Below are 21,806 nucleotides of genomic sequence, written 5' to 3'. Positions count from 1 at the left end.
GGGAAGCTGCTTTCCCAACAGCGTCTCTCTTCCTCTGAGGCTGTCATTGCCCTGTGGTGAGGCAAGGCAGAGGGATGATCTTGGCGTCAGCAGCCTGGACCTGAGCAAGTCCAACAGTTTCCAGGGGTGTCCTCCAATCGCGGAGAGCACACCAAATGCTCCTCCCACTGCAAATGCAAGCCGGAATTCCTTCCATCAAAATTCCTGGCAGGCTTCAAACAGGGCGAATACCTGGGCGTTTATAAATCTTCGTAATGGTATTTACTTTTTGGAAGAAATCAGATCAATATCTAGGCTTTTTAATAATTAAAAATGTGTATTTCTGTAATCCGCTATTGATTTCTCCATTTATTCTGCGAAGGCCTTGCAGAAGTCAGTAAATTCAGGGCTTTTCACTGTGAGTGGCAACCGATGCTGGCTTTTCCTCAGTAGTTATTACTTTCCTACCCAGGCCCATCCGTCAGCAGGAGTGCTCTTCTAGTTTATTGGCGGGATAATGTTGACAGCAGTGATGTGGGAAGGATGTGCACTCTGGGGCTTGGGATGAAGACATGCGGATGTAGATTTTCTGACAGGAGCGTAATCTCTCTGTCTGCTTAATGTAACTGTCTGCAGCTTTGCTTTGATTTCTGAACAGGTTAAAATGGAGCCGGGCACCAGAGGCCAGGCTTGAACTTCTCTCACCTGTCTGGGGTGAGGTGAGGGAACTGCAAGACTGTCAGGTTGGCTATCCTCAGAGGGGGAGCAAGAACGTAGATGACTGTCCTTCTTAAGCATTCTCTTGAGTGATGCCCTCTGCTTAAAAAGTAAGGCTATGAGTCAGCTTTTCCCAACCTTGGGTCCCCAGATGTTGCTGGCCTACAGTTCCCACGATTCCTGACCATTGGCCATGCTAGCTGGGGCTGATGGGAGTTGTAGTCCAGCAACATCTGGGGACCCAAAGGTTGGGAAAGGCTGCTATGAGTCTTTAGCCCTCAGTAAGTCACATCAGCATTGTCCCCTGTCACTTATGTGCATTTATTTTTTGTCACTAAAATCTTAACGATTTCAGCAGTGCTGGTTAGAAGGTGGACCAGGCTGCAGCCTCAGGGGCATTGCTGGCTGCTTGCTCCTGCTGATGGTTCCCCAGTCAGGGCCGGCCGAAGACATTTGGCTCATCAGGTGAAAGATCCCCGTGGCACCACTCTTTCTGTTAGTTAATTCAGGGCACAATCTGCTGGGAAGGTCTTGTGCAGAGCGGTGGCAGCGGGGAAAGAGGAGCAGCACAGGGGTTGGCAGACCGGCTGGTGAACTTCAGCCGACGTGACGTTCGCTGTTCTTCAGAGGATCCACAGCTTTCAGCTCCCCAGCTACGTAATAAATAAGGACCTGGTTTTCCCCAAACCTCTCCAGTCTAGTGCCATAGAAGCAAGGGTAATGCATATATAAATCTAGTCCTGTTGTAAACGTGATGAATATGAAATTGGTGCTTGACACCCTGGCTCTTTAATCTCATTCTACAAATGTTTGTCCCACTCTTGATTTCCTCTTTGGTACCCCTGATTTTAGGCGTCTCGCATTTGTAATATATGAGAAGGGAGAATGATTTGGGAGAAAGGGGGAAAAATGTCTTTCTGAAATGCACAAAAAAACCCTGAAATCAGAGTTGTTGTGCGGGCATTTGTGGATAATTGGATCTACATTGCTTCTCCAGCGTTTGATTGTCCCACTGTAGAAATATACCTACTTCTGGAGCTTAACTGCAGCTGAGATTTGTGCAGTGCTGGTTGACGGGACTTGAACCACATCTGCCTGGTGTGACTTCCCTTGACAGCCAGGCCAAAACTGGTGGTTGCCAGAAATCTGCCCTCCCTTTGTGGCTTGGCCTGCTTCTCTGTGCAAGGTCAAGGGCAACCCTCTGCTGCCTTCCCTGACTCCAAGATGTCTCAGCGATGTTCTGGCTGAAGAAGTCTCCTTCAGTCTCCCAACTGCAGAGCTTGAAAGAGTTGAGGGGGCTTGTTGGTTTGGTCCTGTGGAGTGCCAAGTGATCTCCAGTCTTTCTCTTAACCCCCAGAGCTGGAGAGAGGACAAGCGTTGCCATGCTACTCTGGAGACATTCTTCCCCTCCCCCAGCATCTCCTAAGCTTGGAAAGAAAGCCTAGGGCTCATCACAAGAGGGCAGTGGCACATTCACCATGGCAAGGGAATTCATAAAACCCTGTCTTGGGGCCAGATTCCATTCTGCCATACCGCTCCCTTCCCCAGAAGATGACAGCATTTCTAGAGTCTGTGATGGCCTTTGGACTTGCTTAATAGCTTCCTTACCTATGAAGTGTGGGCAAAGAAGTGTGCCTTTGGGTTTCCCCTTACCCTAATAGTTTGCAAGGGTTGCATTTCAGGTGGCGTAAAGACAAGGCAGTGATGGGGAGTTTGTTGGGACCTGGTGAGAGGTGGCCAGGGCTGCTCGCAGGCCGCCTGGGTTGGTGGAAGGGTGTGTTTCCTCCCAATGTTAGCTTGCCCCATGGGAGCTCTGTCTATTGTCAGAAGGGGCAAGACCCCACAAAGATCTGCAGGGAATCCTGGGAGCGTTCCTGGGTCACCGTAGCCAGGCCTGCATGCTTGTTTTAGTGCCAGGATACTTCCTGGCATCTCTTAGTATAAATTAAGAGTGGGGAGCCTTTGGCTCTCCACATGCTGCTGAACTACACCTCCCATCGCCCCCAGCAAACATGGTCAACGGCCAGGGATGATGGGAGTTGTAGTTTGGCATGATCTGGAGGGCCAACGCTTCCCCCACACCTGGTATAAATTACATACTGCTCTCTGGGAGCAAATTACTATTTTTAAAGGCCACACTGCCTTGGTTGAAACTCTGCTCCCTTCCTGCTTGGCAGTGTCACATTCCTTTCTTCCTTCCCCGTGTTCAGATCACCCAAGAAGCCGGCGAGTTCATGATTACGTTTCCTTACGGCTACCATGCGGGATTCAACCACGGGTTCAACTGTGCCGAGTCCACCAACTTTGCCACCCTGCGCTGGATCGACTATGGCAAGATGGCCACCCAAGTAAGTTCCCACCACTTGGCGCTTAGCTGGTTAGGTGCCAAATTAACGTAGCCAGCTTGTAGTGAAATCCAAGAAGGGTGTGTGGTGCAGGCACCACAATGCTGGCTCCCCTGCAGAGCGGTCTTGATGGAGCGCGGCGTGCTCCCTTCTTCTCTGCCTGGCGCAGGTTTCCCGCTCCTTTCCCTGGTTTGCGTAGACCATGGCCCGTGCACCAGCACCGGGATTATAATGCTACCTGGCTGCCATTTGCAAAGCCACTTCACACCCTGGTTTTACGTTCTGTTTTCAGGTGGGAGCCATGCGTTAACAGGGAGGGCTAGCAGATGGAATGCTAAGCTGCAGCCAAGGCAAGGAAGGGGAAGGGGTGACATTTGTGCTCGTGCTGGAAGGGTCTGCATTCTGCTTAGGCTGGCTCCCAGTTAGCAAACCATGTTTTTCTGGGCTTCAGCATCCCCCTGGCCTCATCTTGTATCTGTTTCTGAGTTTATCCTTCTTTTGTCAACAGAGGTAAGCAGATGGGAGAGGAAAACAATCTGTACATGATCTTTTACAAATGTTGCTTTTATTGATGCCTTCTATTTACGCACACACACGCAGCTAGTCGGTGTTCCCGAAAGAGGTGTTATCCAGAACGTTTTGCTCTTTGAAGGTGTCTTATGATTCCTACAGTGGCAGACGTATTTGAAAACCTCTTTTGCACCAGCCAATCTCCCCATTGTGTTTATACCCTGCCTTTCCGTTTTCTCTTCACTAAAATTTAAAAAATAAGAAAGAGTGAGTGGCTCAAGATCACTGCATGATCTGAGTGGGGATTTGAACCTGGCTTCCCTGATTCTAGCCAGATGCTCTAACCACTCCACCAGGGTTGCTCATCCGCAGCTATAGCTCCTTCTGTTGTCTACCTCCCAGCAAACATCTCTAGGGGGCTGCCCACCAGGCTCATTGCTACTTGCTTCAAAATGAATTGGCTGCCTGCTAATCACAGTGAACAGCTGTTTATGGAGCAGCTTATTGGGGGGGGATGCCTTGAAAATGCTCCTCCTTCAGCATTCTTCTCCTTTTGCAAAAGCTGATATAACTCAAAGGACACTACAAGCCAAAATGATGTTTACCTTTTCTCCTTCTTCCCGCCTCTGAGCACTTTCCTTGCATCACAGAGCGTCAAACACCCTCTCCCTCCTCTCTCTTTTGCTTTTTCATAGCTGCTTGAGAGAGTGGAGAGACAGGGTGAATGTAGCACTTGCCACTGGTACAGGACCATCCTTGCAGGTGAATGGAAGGCAAGCAGTTAGCATGTCTCATTTAGTTTTCTCCAGTCCCGAGTCTTTGGGGTGTGGGTGGCTATTACAAGCTGATTGATTCTTGACATCTGAACTCTTCATACTTGTTCTAAAACAAATTCCCCTCAATTCCGCAGAAGCAGATGTTCACAATTTCCCTTGCCCATTGACATAGCTTGGTGGAGATGTGTGACTGCTTGATAGGAATTCCACTGGGCAAAGCCATGTAGCTTGGAGCATGGGGGAAATTAATCGCTTCGTCTTGCTGTACTTGACAAGTGGCTCCTCTGCCACTTGTGGGGATGCCGGGCTGACATACCTGAGGTCACGCCTTCTAAAATGGTGTCTATCAAGGTTTCATTAAAATGAGACAAATTGTGTGTTGTGCCTGTTTGTGTGCCTGGAGCCTCTGTCACATCTGCCCATGGGTTCTTTCCCTTTCAGTGTGTCTATTTTGGCACACCGTTGTAAGCCTTAGCTTTCTCCAGATAGCATATTTTGGTGTAATGATTTATCCATAATTTTCAGACTTTGTGCCATGAGATGACTCCTTGTGTGCTGTGAGAGAGTAAATGGTTAATGACTCCTGCTTCGTCCAGAGTGCCTACCCCACAGAGGAGGCTGTCTCGTCTCTGCATGATTTACTGCCCTGGCATTCCCTCTTTCCAATTAGCCTCCACTGTGGGTAGATCACTCTATCATGCCTCTGCCTCTGAGGTGTGATTAGATCCATCAGCTACTCCTGAAGCAGAATTGACCCTTCCTGGGGGGGAGGCTGACTGTTACAACTCTGTTTGAGTCACTCCTCTTTGTTGCCGGCCTCATAATCAAGAAGCATGCCCAGAACATTGACTCATGGGGAGACTGGTTGGGCTTGCCGGGGAGTAGGCAATTCTTATTCTTGCACCTGAAAAGGTTTACTTTTAGAGAGTGGGTAAGAGTCGAGTGGGGGAGTGAGTCTTTGCTATCAGATCTTTGGGGAATCACTGATGAGAATGAAGCATGCAGAAAAAGCGTAACTCCAAGGCTCAGTTTTGAAGTGATGCTGAGGCCTAAGCTCCAAATGGTGTCTATATACTTTCAGTTTAAAAAGAGAACATGCCAGTCCAAGCACATTGACCTGCTGTGACCTTGCTGGTAGGTTTTTAGCCCAACAATTCTCGTTCCATTGTTGTGGACCCCAGAAAATTGTGAGTTGTCATGGAAATTCTGACAAGAGTCCTAACTACGGCGGTGCCAGCGGGCAGCTGCTCTAATATTAAAAGCAATTTTGAGCTTAGCCGCGTGTTCACAAACAAGTGACATTTGGGAAGTGGCAGTTTTAGATTGAGGCTCTGTCCTTACATTTTTGGGTGCTGTAGCGTGAAATTACTGAACAAGCAGCGATGGGGAGAGTTCCCAAGCCACTCTGGGTTAGAGGGAAGTGGGGAGAGTGGGAGGAGGCACCCTGTTCCCCCCCTCTTTTTATTGCAAGGGGCAGCAGGGCTTCATTGTACACGCTTCCCTTTCCATGTCGACCATTGCCCTGCCTTGTTAGTTGGTGCATCTAGAATGGTGGCTTGGTTTTCAGAATGGAGCCTTTCAGCTCAGTGGCAGAGGCTCTGCTTTGCACGCAGAAGGTCTCAGGTTCAGTCCCCAAGGACCATTGGATCCACCTAGCTCAGGGAGTCTCTCCTACCCCATCTGGTGATTTCCCTGAGCTAGGTGGATCCAATTAAGAGATGTGAAGGCCTGGAAAAAAAAACCCGGGGAAATTCGGAAAAAACGGTTGTCTTCATGGCTTCAAAATTTCTGGAGATTTTACATGTCTAGATCCAGTGGTCTGACTCAGCATAAAGCGGCTTCCTGTGTTGTTTGGGACCGTTGGTGTTGCAAGTGCAAAGGTCGCCCTTGTGTTGCCCCAGGCCCCCTTGGAGCAACCCCTGCCCTCCCTTACAGCTTTGCACTGCTGAGGCCGATCGAGAGCCCCGGGCAAGCTGTCTTCCAGAAAATCTTGCCTGCTCTTACTGATCCCTTTAAGGAATCGCAAATAAGCTTTCTGAGGACCCCGAGGACTCGTGGAAGACTTTACCAGGTACATTGATCACAAAGAACCCTGACTACATTGATGGAACCCGCCAGGCTTCATTCTCGCCCAGCCCTGGGACCCAGGGTCTCCTTGGAGGAGGAGCGAGGAAAAGAAACAAGCCCCCCCCCCATCCCTGAAACTCTAGCGTTGCCGGGGATCCTGAGGAACAAGTTGGGCTAGGAAGCTGGGGGAAGACTCTTATTTAGATAGTGAGTGGAATACTTTTTAAAGCCCTGTTTTAAAAATCGTGCCAGCTCAGACTGAATCTAGATCCAGGATTCCAAGGTAGCAATGTTAGTGGTGATTGGCTCTACTACTGCATTTGTTAAGCTCTTAGAACTTGTTGCTGTGGAACAAGTCCTTTCCAGTGCGGCAAGAGACGGAACATCTTCGGGCTTTGGGGCCAGCGGTGGCATCTGGGAGGTGGGCAAGCATCTCGCTCCTGCGGCAGAGCAGGGAGGCCCTTTGGGCAGCGGCGCACCTTCTTGCCTCTTCCCGTGTTTGGATTCCTCAAACTGGTAAACGTTTGAAAATAACACAAGTCACAAAATAAAGGAAGAAAACAGAATCCAATAGGAGCTGAAGCAAACAAATCTTCTCTGTTCTGAAATCCAGGGAGCTCCAAGTGAATATTGAGAGAATAAGAAGCTATGGATCTTTCAGACATGATTCTGCTGAGAGAAACAGAGTTGTGTTATTATTTTTCAAGGAAATATTATGTATTGGGAGAGTTTAGGATATAAATCTAATAGGCAAACAAAATAGCCATCCTTTCTTTATTTGTCGTTACTGTGATACTTGCAGCCTGATCCTGTTAATCCTGTGAAGCATGCTATGCTGAGTTCAATGGGTTTACTTCCAGGTAACTTCCAAGCATAGGCTTAGCGTGTCTCCTGTTTCTTCATAACAGCGCTGAGGTTTCCATATTATTTGGAAGCCCAGATATTTCTTCCTTTAGTTGACTAGAATTTCTCTGTTTCCAAACTTACTCTTTCTTCCCATTTTCCTGGCTGATAAAAACAAAGACCGGGTCCACACTAGGGCATTCACATGTGCGTGGGTTGCTGTTTCTGCATGCGTGCCTGTGCACCTTCATCCATACATGAGTACTTCCATGTTTATGCTTCAGAGTATCTCCATGTTTCCGGTTCTCACTAGGGGGCGGTGCTGGAAGGGATGTACCCACGTTGCGTGTAGCTGCCTCCTCCTCTCAGTTAATAATGCCCCACCCATCATAACTTCTGGAAACCACAGGTCTGTCATGGGCATGCGTGCAGGTCTGTGTTTACCTGTGCAGGCGTGCCTTTTGTTTTTGTTGTAGTAATATTTTAAATACACATTTTCCAGTACCAGATTTGCACGCAAAAAGCAGTCAAATAACTCAGTAAAAATGTGCTGCTCCAAGCCAGCCGAGGATTTGGAGTTGCTCAGGTGTTAGGCCGCTGGTTCCTTTCGTTTTCGGTGTCCTTTCCCACCTCCTGTACCTGCAATTTTGGGTTTGTTTTTAATGCAGCCCTTTTCTGTGGGAGGAGTTCTGCACGACAGAGCTGCTTTAAAAATTAAAATGCCACTTATGTGCCAACTGGTGGAAAGGGGCAGGCTGCATCCTTTCCTTTTTCCTGATGGAAACAAAATGGGGGGTGGTGGCAATAGGTACCACCCACCAAACATGTTAAAAAAAACCCAGGTAAGTTTAGGTTTTGTTCAGGTAAATACTGCAGATATTTCTTTTTTTCCTCCTGAAATTTTAATGGAGAGTGGGATTGGGGGGGGGTATGCCTTCAGAACATTTAGAATCTTTACATTTCACCTCCTCCCTGTAGTCAGGTTTACTTTTGCCAGCGTGCTCTTCCGTTACCCACACTTGAATGATTGCACACAAGCCGAAAGCAAGCAGCACTAATAACTCACTGGACCAATGTGGCCGCTCACGGCGGTAGAGCACGATTTGCCTGCGCTTCGCAAGTGCAAGCGAGGGGAGTTTTAATGATCAGCTCATTAGAAGCCGGTTCCATGGTAATTGTCGGGCAGGGCAAGCATCGGTACTAACGGAAAATGGGCTGTTCGGTGGTCGGTTTAAAGGTGCAAAGTTGGCTACTGGGCAGGAAAACAGATGGTGCCTGAGAGAGTTCATAAGTGGCCCTTCTAAACTCTCTGATTTAACTGAAAAGTGGCCTGCTGTGTGTGCTCACATCTAGGAGAATATCTACACTACAAATTTAGTGCTTTTACTGTTGTGGCTCTCTGTATGTGGACAGACCACTGTCTCCCGCTGTCCCCTGTAAAAGGGAATAGGACTGGCTTACTTAACCGGGGCAGGGGTGGAATTAGGAAGATGAATGAACTAAGGATTACAAACAAAATATGTGTCTGTGTTGGTAACAGCTGCATAAGTAAGCTGTAGAAAGAGCCTTTGCTAACTATTTGGACTGATTTATATTAAGACTCTTTGTGAAGCCACTCACGTTACACGTTTTCACACGTGAGGTGAGGCAAACCTTGTGTACCACAAAGGCTCATATTTGGAGCTGCAGTCTGATTAAAGAAATGCTAGTCAACGAATTATTGATTTAGTTTGCATATTAGTAAAAGCGATGGGCGGTATCCAGCGAAACAATTCAGCGAGCACAAGGACGTTTGGCCGCACAGTGTCAACGTCCCTGCCCCCTCCTCTCCCCGCGAGCCCCTGAATCTGGTCTGTGGCTCCCAGGAGGGAATGCAGCCCTTGGGCAGGAATAGGTCCACCATCCCTGTAACAGGCGGTGAGGGAGGAAGAGGTTTTGGTTCACACATGAGGATAGCTAAACAGGGAAGCTAGGCTAGGAAGCAGAAGTGGGGTCCTCCTCCCTGTAGTCAGGTTTACTTTTGCCAGCGTGCTGGCAAGTGGGGTCCTCCTCCTCGCGGACTGATGTGCCATTTGCTCAATAACCTACTTTCCTAATCGTAGGTGAAGGCCGGCATGTGGAATGAATGTGTGCTCCTTGACAGTGCTCCGTGTGTGGGCCTGTTTGTTTGTTTTATTATTTATTTATAGCATTTCTAAGCAGCCCTCCACCAGCTGGGCCCAGCAGTCACTCTGATAGGCAGTGGATGGTGTTTTGGTGCCCAAGGGTAGAACGCACAAAGAAACTGGGCCTTCCGGAGGAGCCCGCAAGTGTTTGAACTTTCGCGAAGCTCTTCGGTGGGCAGAATCAAAAGGCCTCTCAGTGTGATATGTGCTCAATATCTAGCAAGCTTGGTTGCGTTCACTTTGCTGATAATAGGCAGAAAACAATTACTTTGTTTGCCAAGCTGGGTCAGAGAAGTGGCTGAGAATATTCAGTATTTCACAGAAATGTTCAGCACAAACTCCATCTTGCCTTACTTCTAGGACAAAGCCAGCCCTTGAGCCACCTGGAAATGCTTCCTCAGCCAGCCCCTTGTTAACTGGCTTGTAACAAGCCTTTCTCGCTCTCAGTGCTGGTTCCTGTTCCTCAGTGCTGGTTTCTGTTGCGTGTGATTGCCCGTCTCCCTGCCTGCCTGCCTGTTTCTGAGCTCTTAAAATTGATTCCTCACCCCCCCCCCAGCCCTTCCACCACGCAGCAGTGGGAGCCTTGTCACAAAATCCCTCCTCGCACAGCAAGGCTGTCTCTGCAAGGGGCAGGGAGCATCTTGCTCTTTCCTCTGCGCTTCATTTTACGTTTGCGCCACTTCAGATCTGAGCGTTTCCGGGCTCCTCGTGGCTTGCTCAGTACAGAGTCTGTCACTCAGCAGTAACGCCGCGCCACTGATAGTGTGGAGGTGCTGCTTTTCTTTTCTCCCCACCCTCCAAATCCATTTTCTTTCATTTGGAGAAAAAGAAATCCTGAAATCATTTTGCCTTGTATGCATGTGCCTTCTGACTCTGCCAGCCTCCCTCTGAGCTTTTCCATATTTGCTTGCGCCACGGTCAGTCGGCCTAGTTCCAGAACCCAGCTATGCGCTATTAAACCATAAATAAATAGGTGTGCAAAAGAAAAAAAAGTCTTGATCCCAAACATCAACCGAGAGCCTAATGTGCCTTGGGATGTATTTCAGAGGAATGTTTGAGGTCACATGTAAGTGAATAAAGATGCGCCTGCCATTTAGATTCCCTCGGCTGGGATCACAGTGGAAGTTGTGGCTTGATTTAAGTTGTGCTTATTTAAATGTTGGGTGTTTTTTTAAAAAAATATAACTGCATTTGACATTGGATATTTCCCTGAAGAAGGGATATATGGACCGAAATGAACTTTGGGGGGGGGGGTTGTACACCTTAAGAAGTCCTTGTCTCAGATTTTGATGACATCACCCTCCTTTTGTGGTTTCCCGGAATCCAGATAATACGCCACCCTCGGCGGCTGGTGGCCCTCGGGGTTAGCAGGCAAGCAGCTGGTGACCCTTGCAGGAAGATGAAGGGAGTCCTTTTTTCTTTTTTGCCCTGTTGTTCTTGGGCTTTCTTGCCAGAACTTTTAGCTGCCAGTCGTGGGTGTGTGACCTTGCAGGAAGAATCCAGATTGCATTGCAACCAGGATTTTATTGGGGGGGGGGTTTGCAAGTCCATGTTCATTTTATTGAGGCTGGCCCTGTTGTGTATGACAAGCTAATGTCAAATTACGGTAATGAGGGTATTGCAGGCAGGGGTTGTGGAACACTTGTGGCCAGGGAAGTGTGGGTTGGAAATGTTTGGGGAGGGGTACAGGAAGTAGTTTTCTCCCAGTGGTCCCGCAGAAGGCCCACCTAAGAGGTGCCAGGGTGTAGGCTAGCTGGGCAGTTGCGCTGGAAAGCGAGTTTCAGGGGGAACCTTGAAAACGCCAACCAGATTTCAGGAAGTGCTTGTGTGGTCAGGTGCATGATGTCCGATTCTTCTTTCTGTGGAGGGTGAAAAAGAGAGCATGGAATGCGCAGATCTCCCCGCGTGCTTCTCCTGACTGTGGTCCTTGTCCTCATTGTGCAGATGAAGTAAGGAGAGTAGCTTCAGGCATGAGTCCACGGTCACTGAGGAGGAGGGACCCTCTCTGCATTGCTGTGAATGAATGCTAGGCACGTGTCTGTGTTGCTGCTTGGACCAAAGTTGTGTGGTTCAGCAAATGTATTCACCCATCATCTGTGGCTGGTCCATCTCCCCCCCCCCCGCCTTAAAACCTGTGTAAGATAAATCCTATATATTTATAGGGAAATGCCTTGTGTGCAATAGGCCTTGGCTTGTGTTCATAAGCCATGCTTAATTCAAACCTGGGTTGCTTTGTCCACTGGGCTGTGCTGCTGTTCTGGCTCCTGCGGGAGTCTAACAAAAGTAACTGGGCCAAAGAAGTGGCCAGTGTGGGTCATAGGAGCATTCTGAAGCTGCCTTCTACTCAATCCAGACCATTTGGTCTCTCTCTAGGTCAGTATTGTCTACGCTGACTGGCAGCAGGTCTTCAGTGTTTCAGGCACAGGTCTCTCCCAACCCTCCCTGGAGATGCCGGGGATTGAACCTGGGGCGTTCTGCACGCAAGGCAGGCGTGCTACCAGAGCTGCGGCCCTTCCTCAGGTGCATTGTATGTCAGTGTCCTGATTGCCACCTGCCCCTACAGGGCGTAGGGGTAGGAGGAGCGGAAGGGAGGACCCTGCTGAAAGTGCCCCGCTGACATAATAGGCATTTATAAGATTGTCTAAGCCAGAGTCCCCTCTGTCTCTCTTTGAAGCTGTGTTTGCTGAAGCAGCAGTTTCTTATGGAAACTCTTATGCATTATATGCCCCACCACCCCCACCACCCCGGCATGACAGCCTTTCTATTTCCTTGGCAAACCTTGACTGGAAATTGGTGGATGAGAGCAATTTCTTATGCTCCCTATTACATTAATAGTAGCAGGCTCTGGGAGATGATAACATCTGTGCTGCCTCAGTCTTATATTTCCACCGCTTCATTTTTATCTCCCATTTGCTCCTAAGCAGCCTTAAAATTATCTATCTCGATAGAGAATGGGGTCAATTTCCCCCTCGTGTTGCCTGACTCCCATTTTGATGTGCTGCACACAAGGAGCATTCATCTCTTCTCTCTCCCCCCCCCAAATCTTTGACAAGCTTTCCGTCACTGGTCTCTGTTTGAGCTTCTTCAGTTCTGCAACGCTGAGGCTGTTTCTAAAGCTGTTCTGTGGAACGGCTCGAACAATGGGTTCGTTTGGAGCAGGGGTGGCCGACGCAGATGTTGTTGGTCTCCAACTCCCATCATCCCTGGCCTCTGGCCATGCTAGCTGAGGCTGATGGGAGTCGTATCCCAGCAGCATCTGGAGAGCACCACATTGTCTACCCCAGCTTTTTAGAGCCACACGGATTGCAAATGGTTAGTTCAGCCTCCTGCTCGCTTAATATGTTTGACCTCCTTTGGGAAGCTCGCTGGGGCAGGGTCACACATGGATCCCAGGGAAGCCGAGTAGGGGCCAGCAACCAGAGCCCCCAGGGGCCAAATCTGCTCCACGAAAAGGTGCCATCCCATCTTGCCAGGCCACAATATCCATATATGGCAACCAGAATTGTTCTGAGGGCTTGTTCACCCTCACTGGCCCCCTAAGGGGGCCATTTGGTGACTAGGATAGAGAGTGCAAGTGTGAATGTTGGGCTCAAGGAACCATTCCTGCCGAGCATATATTAACAAGAACTCATAAAGGCCCTGTTTGTGGGGATGGCTCAGGCGAAGAGGCTGTGCACGTAGGCTGTGGCCCACATTAAGGATTTGGGGGTGGAGGGTGCAGAAACCTGAGGCTTGCTCTCATGCCCTTCTGTGACTACTCTGGCCCTCTGGAAGTTGCTGGACTCCGAACTCTCATCCACCCCAGCCTGCATGGCCAGTGTTCATGCAAACAGTTAGGAGACTAGGGCCTGCCAGATCCCCCATTTCCAGGATGCCTCAATCTGCCACAGAAAGAACCATTTTCTCTTTAGAACATGGAGGAGCAAAGAGGAATTCTGGGATAGTTTTGCATGACGACTAAAGATGACCCGCCTTGACCTCTTTGGGGTTAGAAAGTCTGCATGGCTTTGAAGTCTGCCTTGAGCTGCATTGTGGATTGTTTGATTTTGATCCATCAGAGTATTTGCATTGTAAGTATTGCCTTTGTTCAGCATTCTGTAGGGATGGTACTTTTTCCTTTTTAAGGAATGCATCTGTCTTAGTAGATATTTGAGTGTATTTTTAAAATTTCCCAATAATAACATGTGTGAATGTGTTATTAAAAAGCAGAAATAATCCTTGTGTGGAGAATGTTCTGTGCTTGGAACTGTCAGATGTAGCAAGCCACCGGCTCTCTCGGGGCCAGAGGCTGGTTGCCACAGAATGGGGAGGCCGTTCCCTGAGTTGAAAGACGGGCAAAGCAGTGTTGCCTCTTTTTAGAGATGAGCTCAATACACACAGAGCAGCAAGGCCAGAGTTGGAGGCTTTATGGAGCCAGGTGAAACCCCACTGAGCCTTGTTTCCCCCCAGCCCCTCAAGGCAGCAGATCAGGAAGCGTGCTGGGCTTGCTTATTAATTTGATTTTGCACTGTACTGCAGTTGGAATAAATGAAGCAATTTAGCTCTTATGCCAAAGTGTGGAATGAGGTGGCTGGGACTGTAGAGTGGAGCACAGAGCCCTAGATATTCTAAATTCAGCATCCCAAGGCAGTTTTAACAAGGAGAAAGGACTATGCTAATAGTCAGCCCCCCCTCTTTCTTTTTAGAACATTAATTGTTTCACAGACTACATTTCACAGATTGGTTCTGCTGCTTCCAAGGATTACTTGCTTCTCCCGGTTTGGCTAATCAGTTTGCTTGCTTTGGGTGATTACCCAGGCAGGTCCCTGGGGGCAGGCGAGATGAGGCTGCTCTCCTGGAATGGAACGTGCGAGCTCCTGACCCAGTTGAATCTGCAGGTATCCAGGCTGCCATGATCTCTCTCTTCTCTGCCTCGCTAACCATCTGATTTATGGGGCCGAAGGTGGCGTGTGCTTTGTGGCTGCGGTAAAGAGCTAACAGAAGAATAGCTTGCCCACGGCTTATTCTATTCGTGGCTTAGTCTCCGTCCCCCCAGTGGGAAATCGCTCATCTTTCAGGCTACCTAGCTTTAAGGAATGTGGTGGTGGCATCTCTAGGGCTGCCCCTTGATTTCTTTTCTTATAAAGCAGCCATTTCTGCAGCATTCGGGTGGTTCTTGAAAGCCTGTGTATGTGGAATGCCTGTTAGATTATGGGTAGTCCAAACCTTAAAACTGCCAGATGAATAATCCTGGCAGTGATGGGATGATAGGCTGCCCCCCCATCCCCCCAATCTGTTGTTCGTAGCCTCAGGTTGTGTTCACACAAGGAAAAATAGTATAACCTTTACAGGAGCAATCATGGCTAGTAGAGCCTGAGGAAGATAGCCTCCGACGGTTCACGGGATGGATAATTATCTCTCCCCCCCTCCCCCAAGGGTCAGGAGGCTGGCCAGAGTCACTCCAGGTAAGAGATCTTTCCTTCCCGCTAACAGAAGAGCAGGCAAGGAATTGGGGGCTTCCTATCTGGTCCCAGACGCCCTGATTGAAGCCATGCCCCTTCCTCACTATATATGTTTTATCCATTCGCTTCCCCACGGTCAAAGGGCTCTTGAAACCTCTTTCCTTGAGTTTTCATTGTAATGGAGACTGTGGGGTGGAGCCCTCCCCTCTTTCCTATCTGCCTCTGCCCCGGCTGGTCTGTGGAGGCAAAGAGCTGGTGTGCAGAAGGGGCAGACCTCCAACAGACCCGTGTGCTGGGGAGGAGACAGATGAAGAACCTTTGGCCCACGTCTGTGCCTGGCTGGGCACCTGTGGGTGGGGCCAGTGTCAGTGGTGGTCTGCCTAAATTCGAGATAAGGCATTGACGCTGGTGATTAAAAAGACATCTCTCTCTCTCTCTCTCTCTCTCTCTCTCTCTCTCTCTCTCTCTCTCTCTCTCTCTCGCTTTGCTGCTCTGAGTCAGCAGCTGTCTTGCCTATCCTTCCAGTCATCTCTGCCCTTGCGACTTTTCCTCGCTGGTGACGGGCAGAGTCTGCGGGAGTCCTCGGAAGCGATTACCAGTGCAATTTAAACACATCTTCATTGTTTTGCGGCAAGCCCACTTTGGAGAGAAGCAAGTTGTCTGTCTCTCTTTTTTTCCTCCTTGTTGGCTTGGGGAATCGTTCCTTGACTTGCTGAGCAGCAATGTTTTGAGGGGTTTCTGAGGGTAGAGGCACACAGGGTGCATCTGTGCGTGCGTTCTTTTCTCTTCAGAGAGCCAGGAGGGTGAATTGAAGAACCCTCTCTGTGCGCTTCCTTGCAAGTGATAAATGTGTGCATTAAACTGATGTCACTACAGCCAAGAAGCATGTTCTCCATTTGCAGTCCTCCTCCTGCCTCTGTTTAAATCATTCGGCTGCTTAGCCTGATCTCTTGTTTCCCAGCTCTCTTCCCCATCCCTCAAGGCCCTCAATCCGCTAAACAATTCTTGCTTCTTCTCTCCCCCCCCCCTTTTGTTAGTAATCTACCTGGCGGGTTGTCTTCAGCTGTCTTGTCTGCTGAAATTGGTGTGATTGGGCTGGTCATATTGTGTGTGTATGTGTGTGTCTTGCAAGATGCGAAGGAGAGAGGATGCACCAATAATGCTCTGAGCCAGCGGTATCAGCATGCACACAGAGCTGAATCGTAAGTAGGGGGCTGCCCTATACATTTTTGTGTTGGGGAATGCACTCGTGTGACCGTAGAACCACCTTGGAGCACCCCCTGGTCATGTGCTGCTGCACGTGGACACTTGAAGCCTGCAGAGTTCTGGGTGACAGCAGCCATTTTGTACCAAACCAGTTCTAATTCAAAACGTCATGAACCGTTCAGGATCTGTAGAGTATTAATATTCATATAAACGGTTGTGCGGGATAGCAACGCCTGCCAGGAGAATCCTTTGTGGTCTGAAACCTTTCAGTCTGTTTTTTGCAACAGAGTTTTTTGCAAGATTCTCTCTATCTTCTCTACAGACATGGGCATGTGTTACCTGTCATTCCTGCAGAAGGACCAAGAGGGGTGCTTCTGCGTGGCAGAACTAGCAGTGGCAAATGTCCTCATGGACCTTCCCTTTAGCCTCCCTGCCGGTGTCATTGGACTCTTTAAGAGCGGCGTTCCCTTTCCTTCCACTCCTTTGCCATGCATCCTCTATGGGCACACCTTTTTAAAAGGTGGCGGCTGTGTCCTGCAGACATGCTCAGAGCCACACACTTGTTCCTTCAAGTAAAAATATTTCCAAGGTTCCCTTTTTGTTTAATTTTGATTTGGGGGGGGCACACCTTTGAATTTTCTATCTTAGCACCCCGGTAAATTCCAGATTGGTACATAACTGAAGAAATAATAATAATCATGATCTGGCCATGGATGAGGAACTGACCTGGTGTTTATTACTGAAACTTGGGTGGGTGACCTGGGAGGTTCGGATCATATCTATCTGTACTCACCTGGTTATTTGGTATGATGCCAACATTGGTCATGGGTTGGGGTTGGGATTGTAGTGATCCATTAAAACTCCGTCCCTCTCACCAGGAAAGCCATCCAACCGGCAGCTGGTTGTGAGGGCTTGTACCTGGTGTTGGGTGAAACAGACAGAACCAGTTTTTTGTTGGTCTACTGCCCACCCCATTGCCCAGCACTCTCCCCGACGTGAGGTGGTGGAGGCGGTCTTCGGTGCGGTGTTGGTGAATCCTAGAGCAGTAGTTCTGGGGGACTTCAGCATTCATGCTGGTCACTCTTGTCTGATCTGCCTTAGAACTTTGTGACCACCATGGCAACCATGAGGCTGGCCCAATGCATGTATTGGAGACACATTTGGTCTGGTCTTTACCACAGGGCAGAATAGGAATGCTTTCATTATCGGGGAGGGATGATTGTCGCTCCATTGTCATGGATGGATCACTCCCTGGTGAGGCTACACTTGGCTGTGACCGATCCCCCCTCCCTGCAGTGTTGTGTCGGGTTGATTAATATAGTCTGCCCCAGGAGATTTATGTAATCGATTCCTGTCTACTCTCAGTGAGTTTTCAGTTGGCATTACTGGTATTCCAGTTGATGCTCTGGTCTCATTAAGGTACGGTAAGATGAGGTCTATTGATGTAATCACTACTGAGCAACCTCTTTGGTCTGGTGGAGCTCAAAATTCCCATTGGTTTGCTGGGGACCTTTGGGCTGGAGCTCAGGTGGTGAAATCCCCATAGTGAATGCAACCAAACACCAAACTTCCATCATCCCTATTTGACATGCTGGCTGGAAGGCCCCAGGTTAGCCATAGATTGATTTAGAGCCTGTCTATGTATTCATCAGAAATGAACAGCAAAGCTTTTCTTGATTTGTACCACTTGGGTGGGGAGAGTTGCACGTTTGACTCTTCTGCTGTTGGTTTTTTGCATGAAGAAAAATGTGTTAGTCATAAGGCTACACGGAAGCCTCCTGCCTGATAGCCTAGGTCTTTCCACATAAAAATGGGGGTTGGTGGTAGATAATTTAAACAATCAGCCCCCACCTGCAGCCTGAAATGGTACAATCCTCTTGGGCATTTTAGTTTCTTCTTGGATGTATAAACGAATGCTTCAAAATGGTATCTATTAACCCTTAAAACTGAAGCTTTGATCCATGGCTGCTGTGGTCACCAGTGATGAAGAGCGCATGGAAACAGAAAGGACTGGGAAATCCTGTTGTGCGTTTTCAACATCTGTATAATTACCATGTTTTGAACTGGAGGCTGTTAGTTCTGTCTGCTGCCAGCCCTTTCCTCTTTGTCCTTGCCATCCTTTTGTCTTGAGTGCCTGGCTGGAGGAGAGTGGGGAACTGCACTGCTTTACTTCAGATTGTGGGAGGTTGGGGGTGGTGCAGTGAAATGGCCTTGCGTTTCCTCAGAAGGACCTTTGGGAATCTGGCTTGGTCAGACATCGAAAGATAGTGAATTTAAATTGAGAAAAGGCCACCGGTGGGGAGGACGGTAGGCTCCCCTTGCTTGTTCTGGAGAGCCTTGGGGTTCCTCAGTGGGAAACTGAATCATCGCGGACAAGCTTTCCCAAAAGACTACTTGCCCATCACTTGTGTTCATCTTCCTAATGTGCAGGGATGCTGGGGTACTCTCTAGGGCGCACTCTCTGTTGATCCAACTGCCCTGGCCAGCACTCTGCATGAAATGAATAGGTGCCCTAGGGCACTTTCCAGAGTCTTCTGCGGCATGCAGTAGCGCTTACAGCAGAAGGAAGCAGGCTTGCACAGAACCTCTTGATAGACAGCCGTGAGTGAAGATCGCAGTTCGTTGGTTGGTTATGTTTTGGTAATGAAGCGGGGACCTTTCAGCTACAGGCAGAACTCTACCCCTCTCTTCTTTCCAGCAGCCACCTGATCTGGTCTTCCGCCCTCATTGTCATTGGAATTTTCAGACTTTGTACTTCAGATGATGCCAGGGTTGTTTAGACATTATCCTTGTACCGTCCCCATCAGTCATAATTGTTGATACGTTAGCTGTGCCTTCCACCAGGCTGACAAATTCCATGCATCAGTAGCAGGAAATGAAGCTTCTCCCTGCAAATCAGTGACTAAAGATACGCCCAGCAGGCATCATTCACTGCAGATTTATAAAGTGCTGTAGGAACTAGACAGTTGTCTTATTTAATGCATGTGCCGAAGTGAGGCTGTCAGGAAACGGAAGGTATTGGATATTTTAAACTCTCCAAACTCATGACTCTTTAGAAGGATTGTGTCAGCAAATGTTGACTTTAGTCCCAGTTGGCCTTTGGCTTGGAAACAAATGCTTGAGTTCTTTGAAAACAGATTTATAGTCTGCTCTGACTCTGATTGGTGGACTAAATCCAGCAGTTGCTTGGAAGTTTGTTGAAGTCAAACAACCACTCTCCATGCCCCTCTTTGTAGGCTTCCCAGAAGCGCCTGCTTGGTCACAAGCGAAATGGGATGCTAGGCTAGATAAAGTTTTGGTGGAATCCAACATATTAATTCTTTTTTAAAAAAAACATTATTCTCCCACTTTACCTCTGGAGACTCAAGGCAGATAAGAACAAGGATAAAACCATAAATTAACAATTTAAAGCGACTCTTACAGTTTAACAACAGAACAGCAAAGCAGCAGCAGAAAATGCCAGGCTACAGCAGCAGCAGAGACCGTTAACAACCTACTTCATATAAGACAGCAATATATAGCCCAAGCACTCTTTTAAAAAGAGAAGATTTTACCAACATGCCACGGGTTGCTACCAGGGAGAGAGAGCTGCTCTTAAATCTTTCAGGAACAAGCAGTTCCTGCTGGGGATCCAGCAAGGTAGTTCTGCAACACCCTTTCTTGACTTGCAGGGGGACAGAGCTACCTGAGCTTTCTATTCTGAGGCTTGGTTGGGCTTCTGGATCTATCATTAGCAGAAATCTTGGCCGTGTAGCTTACTTACCATGGTATTGTTTGTCCATCACTGTTTGGTCAGTATGCAGACAAATCCCATTATGAGATTGCTTGGAACTGCATCTTGTTGAATTCAGTAGGGTTTACTTCCAAGGGAAAATGTACATAGGATTGCATTCTTGAGCATTAGCTATCACTGATAATTTGCCAACCTTATTGTAAAAGAATAAATGGAATTTACTAAGACAATATAGGAAAAGTTAACAAGGTTTTAAAGAGAGTAAATAAGATGCTGGATATATCCACAATATTGGGATAGATAGGGGTTTGGGGGAATAATGAGTAAATAAATTATTATAAATCGGAAAGTAATAATATAAAGGCACAGACACAATCTCGTAAAAACACTGGCGGTCATTGGCAAAATAGCCATTCTGTGGAGCCCAAACAATAAACTGCTTCTTCTTATAAGATGATAATAACTGTCTAATCTTACAAGAGTCCAAAGGCCCATATCCACCTGACTGGCTGTGATGAGGTCTGCTGCTTTCTGTTGGAAGATTCCCAAGCAAAAATAGTCCACAGGCGATAGGAGGAAAAGAGCCTGTGAAAAATGTCTCCTCTGACCGGCTTGTCCTGGGAGAGGAGTACAAGTCTCCTCTCAGCAGACAGAAACATTTGCCCAAGAAAATGGATTTTGAGTAAAAGGTAAATGCAACATCCAAAATGCAAGACTCTCTCTCTCTTCCAAGAACACCAAGGTAGGAAAGATGGTAGGAGAGGGAGAGAGGTGCACATACAAAGCAGTGTAAACTAACGCATGTAAGAAAGAGACCAGGAGAGAACTAACCTTCTCTGTGTGCTCCCCTGATGTAAAACCCCTCTCATTTCAAATCTGCAGCCACACTCTGATTGGTTGTCTCTAGCTTTATTCCCCAAATAATTTGCTCCTCATTCAACCCAATCATCCTTACATCAAGATTCTGGGTCGCCTTTGCCCCTCTTCCTTGAATTGCAGCTGGGACTCCTTAAACTTTTCTTATCAAAACTGAGTCATCAATGTTTCTCTCCCCTTTCCAACTTAATGGCCAGAAAGGAGGCTTTCCAGTCTAAACAGGGATGATTCGAAAAAGAGATAATGCTAACAAATATAAGGTAAACATTATCAAACTTTAGGGAGGCTTTAAAAGTCAGGACTTGCAATTCTGTCTTCCAGGAGGAAAGATGCAAAGTCTGCATCTTCCAAGATGAAACTTGAGATTTCAATATCAGAGCGGCAGTGTGGTGTGAAACCCACAGCAATTACCATAAAACATGAAAAGCAAGAGAGATGCCTTTAACTTAAAGCTTCTTGTTGTTCTGTGCCTCCAAGTCGACTGCTACTTATGGCGACCCTATGAATCAGTGACCTCCAAGAGCATCTGTCGTGAACCACCCTGTTTCAGATCTTGTGAGTTCAGGTCTGTGGCTTCCTTGATGGAATCAATCCATCTCTTGTTTGGCCTTCCTCTTTTTCTACTCCCTTCTGTTTTCCCCAGCATTATTGTCTTTTCCAGTGAATCATGTCTTCTCGTTATGATAACCTCAGTTTCATCATTTTAGCTTCTAGTGATAGTTCTGGTTTAATTTGTTCTAATACCCAATTATTTGTCTTTTTCGCTGTCCATGGTATCCGCAAAGCTCTCCTCCAACACCACATTTCAGATGAGTTGATTTTTCTCTTATCCGCTTTTTTCACTGTCCAACTTTCACATCCATACATAGAGATCGGGAATACCTGAATGGTCTGAATGATCCTGACTTTGGTGTTCAGTGATACATCTTTGCATTTGAGGACCTTTTCTAGTTCTCTCATAGCTGCCCTCCCCAGTCCTAGCCTTCTTCTGATTTCTTGACTATTGTCTCCATTTTGGTTAATGATTGTGCCAAGGTATTGATCATCCTTGACAAGTTCAGTGTCCCCATTGTCAACTGTAAAGTAGCATAAATCTTCTGTTGTCATTACTTTAGTCTTCTTGACGTTCAGCTGTAGTCCTGCTTTTG

General features: G+C 47.9%; 1 protein-coding gene across 2 annotated transcripts in view; it reads left to right on the top strand.

Annotated features, from left to right (window-relative positions):
* KDM4B (lysine demethylase 4B) overlaps positions 1 to 21,806 on the top strand; it is a 168,342-nt gene that overhangs the window by 74,715 nt on the left and 71,821 nt on the right. For both annotated transcript variants that reach the window (XM_061600866.1, XM_061600867.1), the window contains exon 8: positions 2,907 to 3,044. In XM_061600866.1, the coding sequence (XP_061456850.1) occupies positions 2,907 to 3,044 (138 nt within the window). The remainder of the gene's footprint in view (positions 1 to 2,906; positions 3,045 to 21,806) is intronic.

The sequence above is a fragment of the Rhineura floridana genome, chromosome 18 (genome assembly GCF_030035675.1).
Source record: "Rhineura floridana isolate rRhiFlo1 chromosome 18, rRhiFlo1.hap2, whole genome shotgun sequence".
Classification (NCBI taxonomy): Eukaryota; Metazoa; Chordata; class Lepidosauria; order Squamata; family Rhineuridae; genus Rhineura; species Rhineura floridana.
This window is presented reverse-complemented; position numbering and strand designations above follow the sequence as displayed.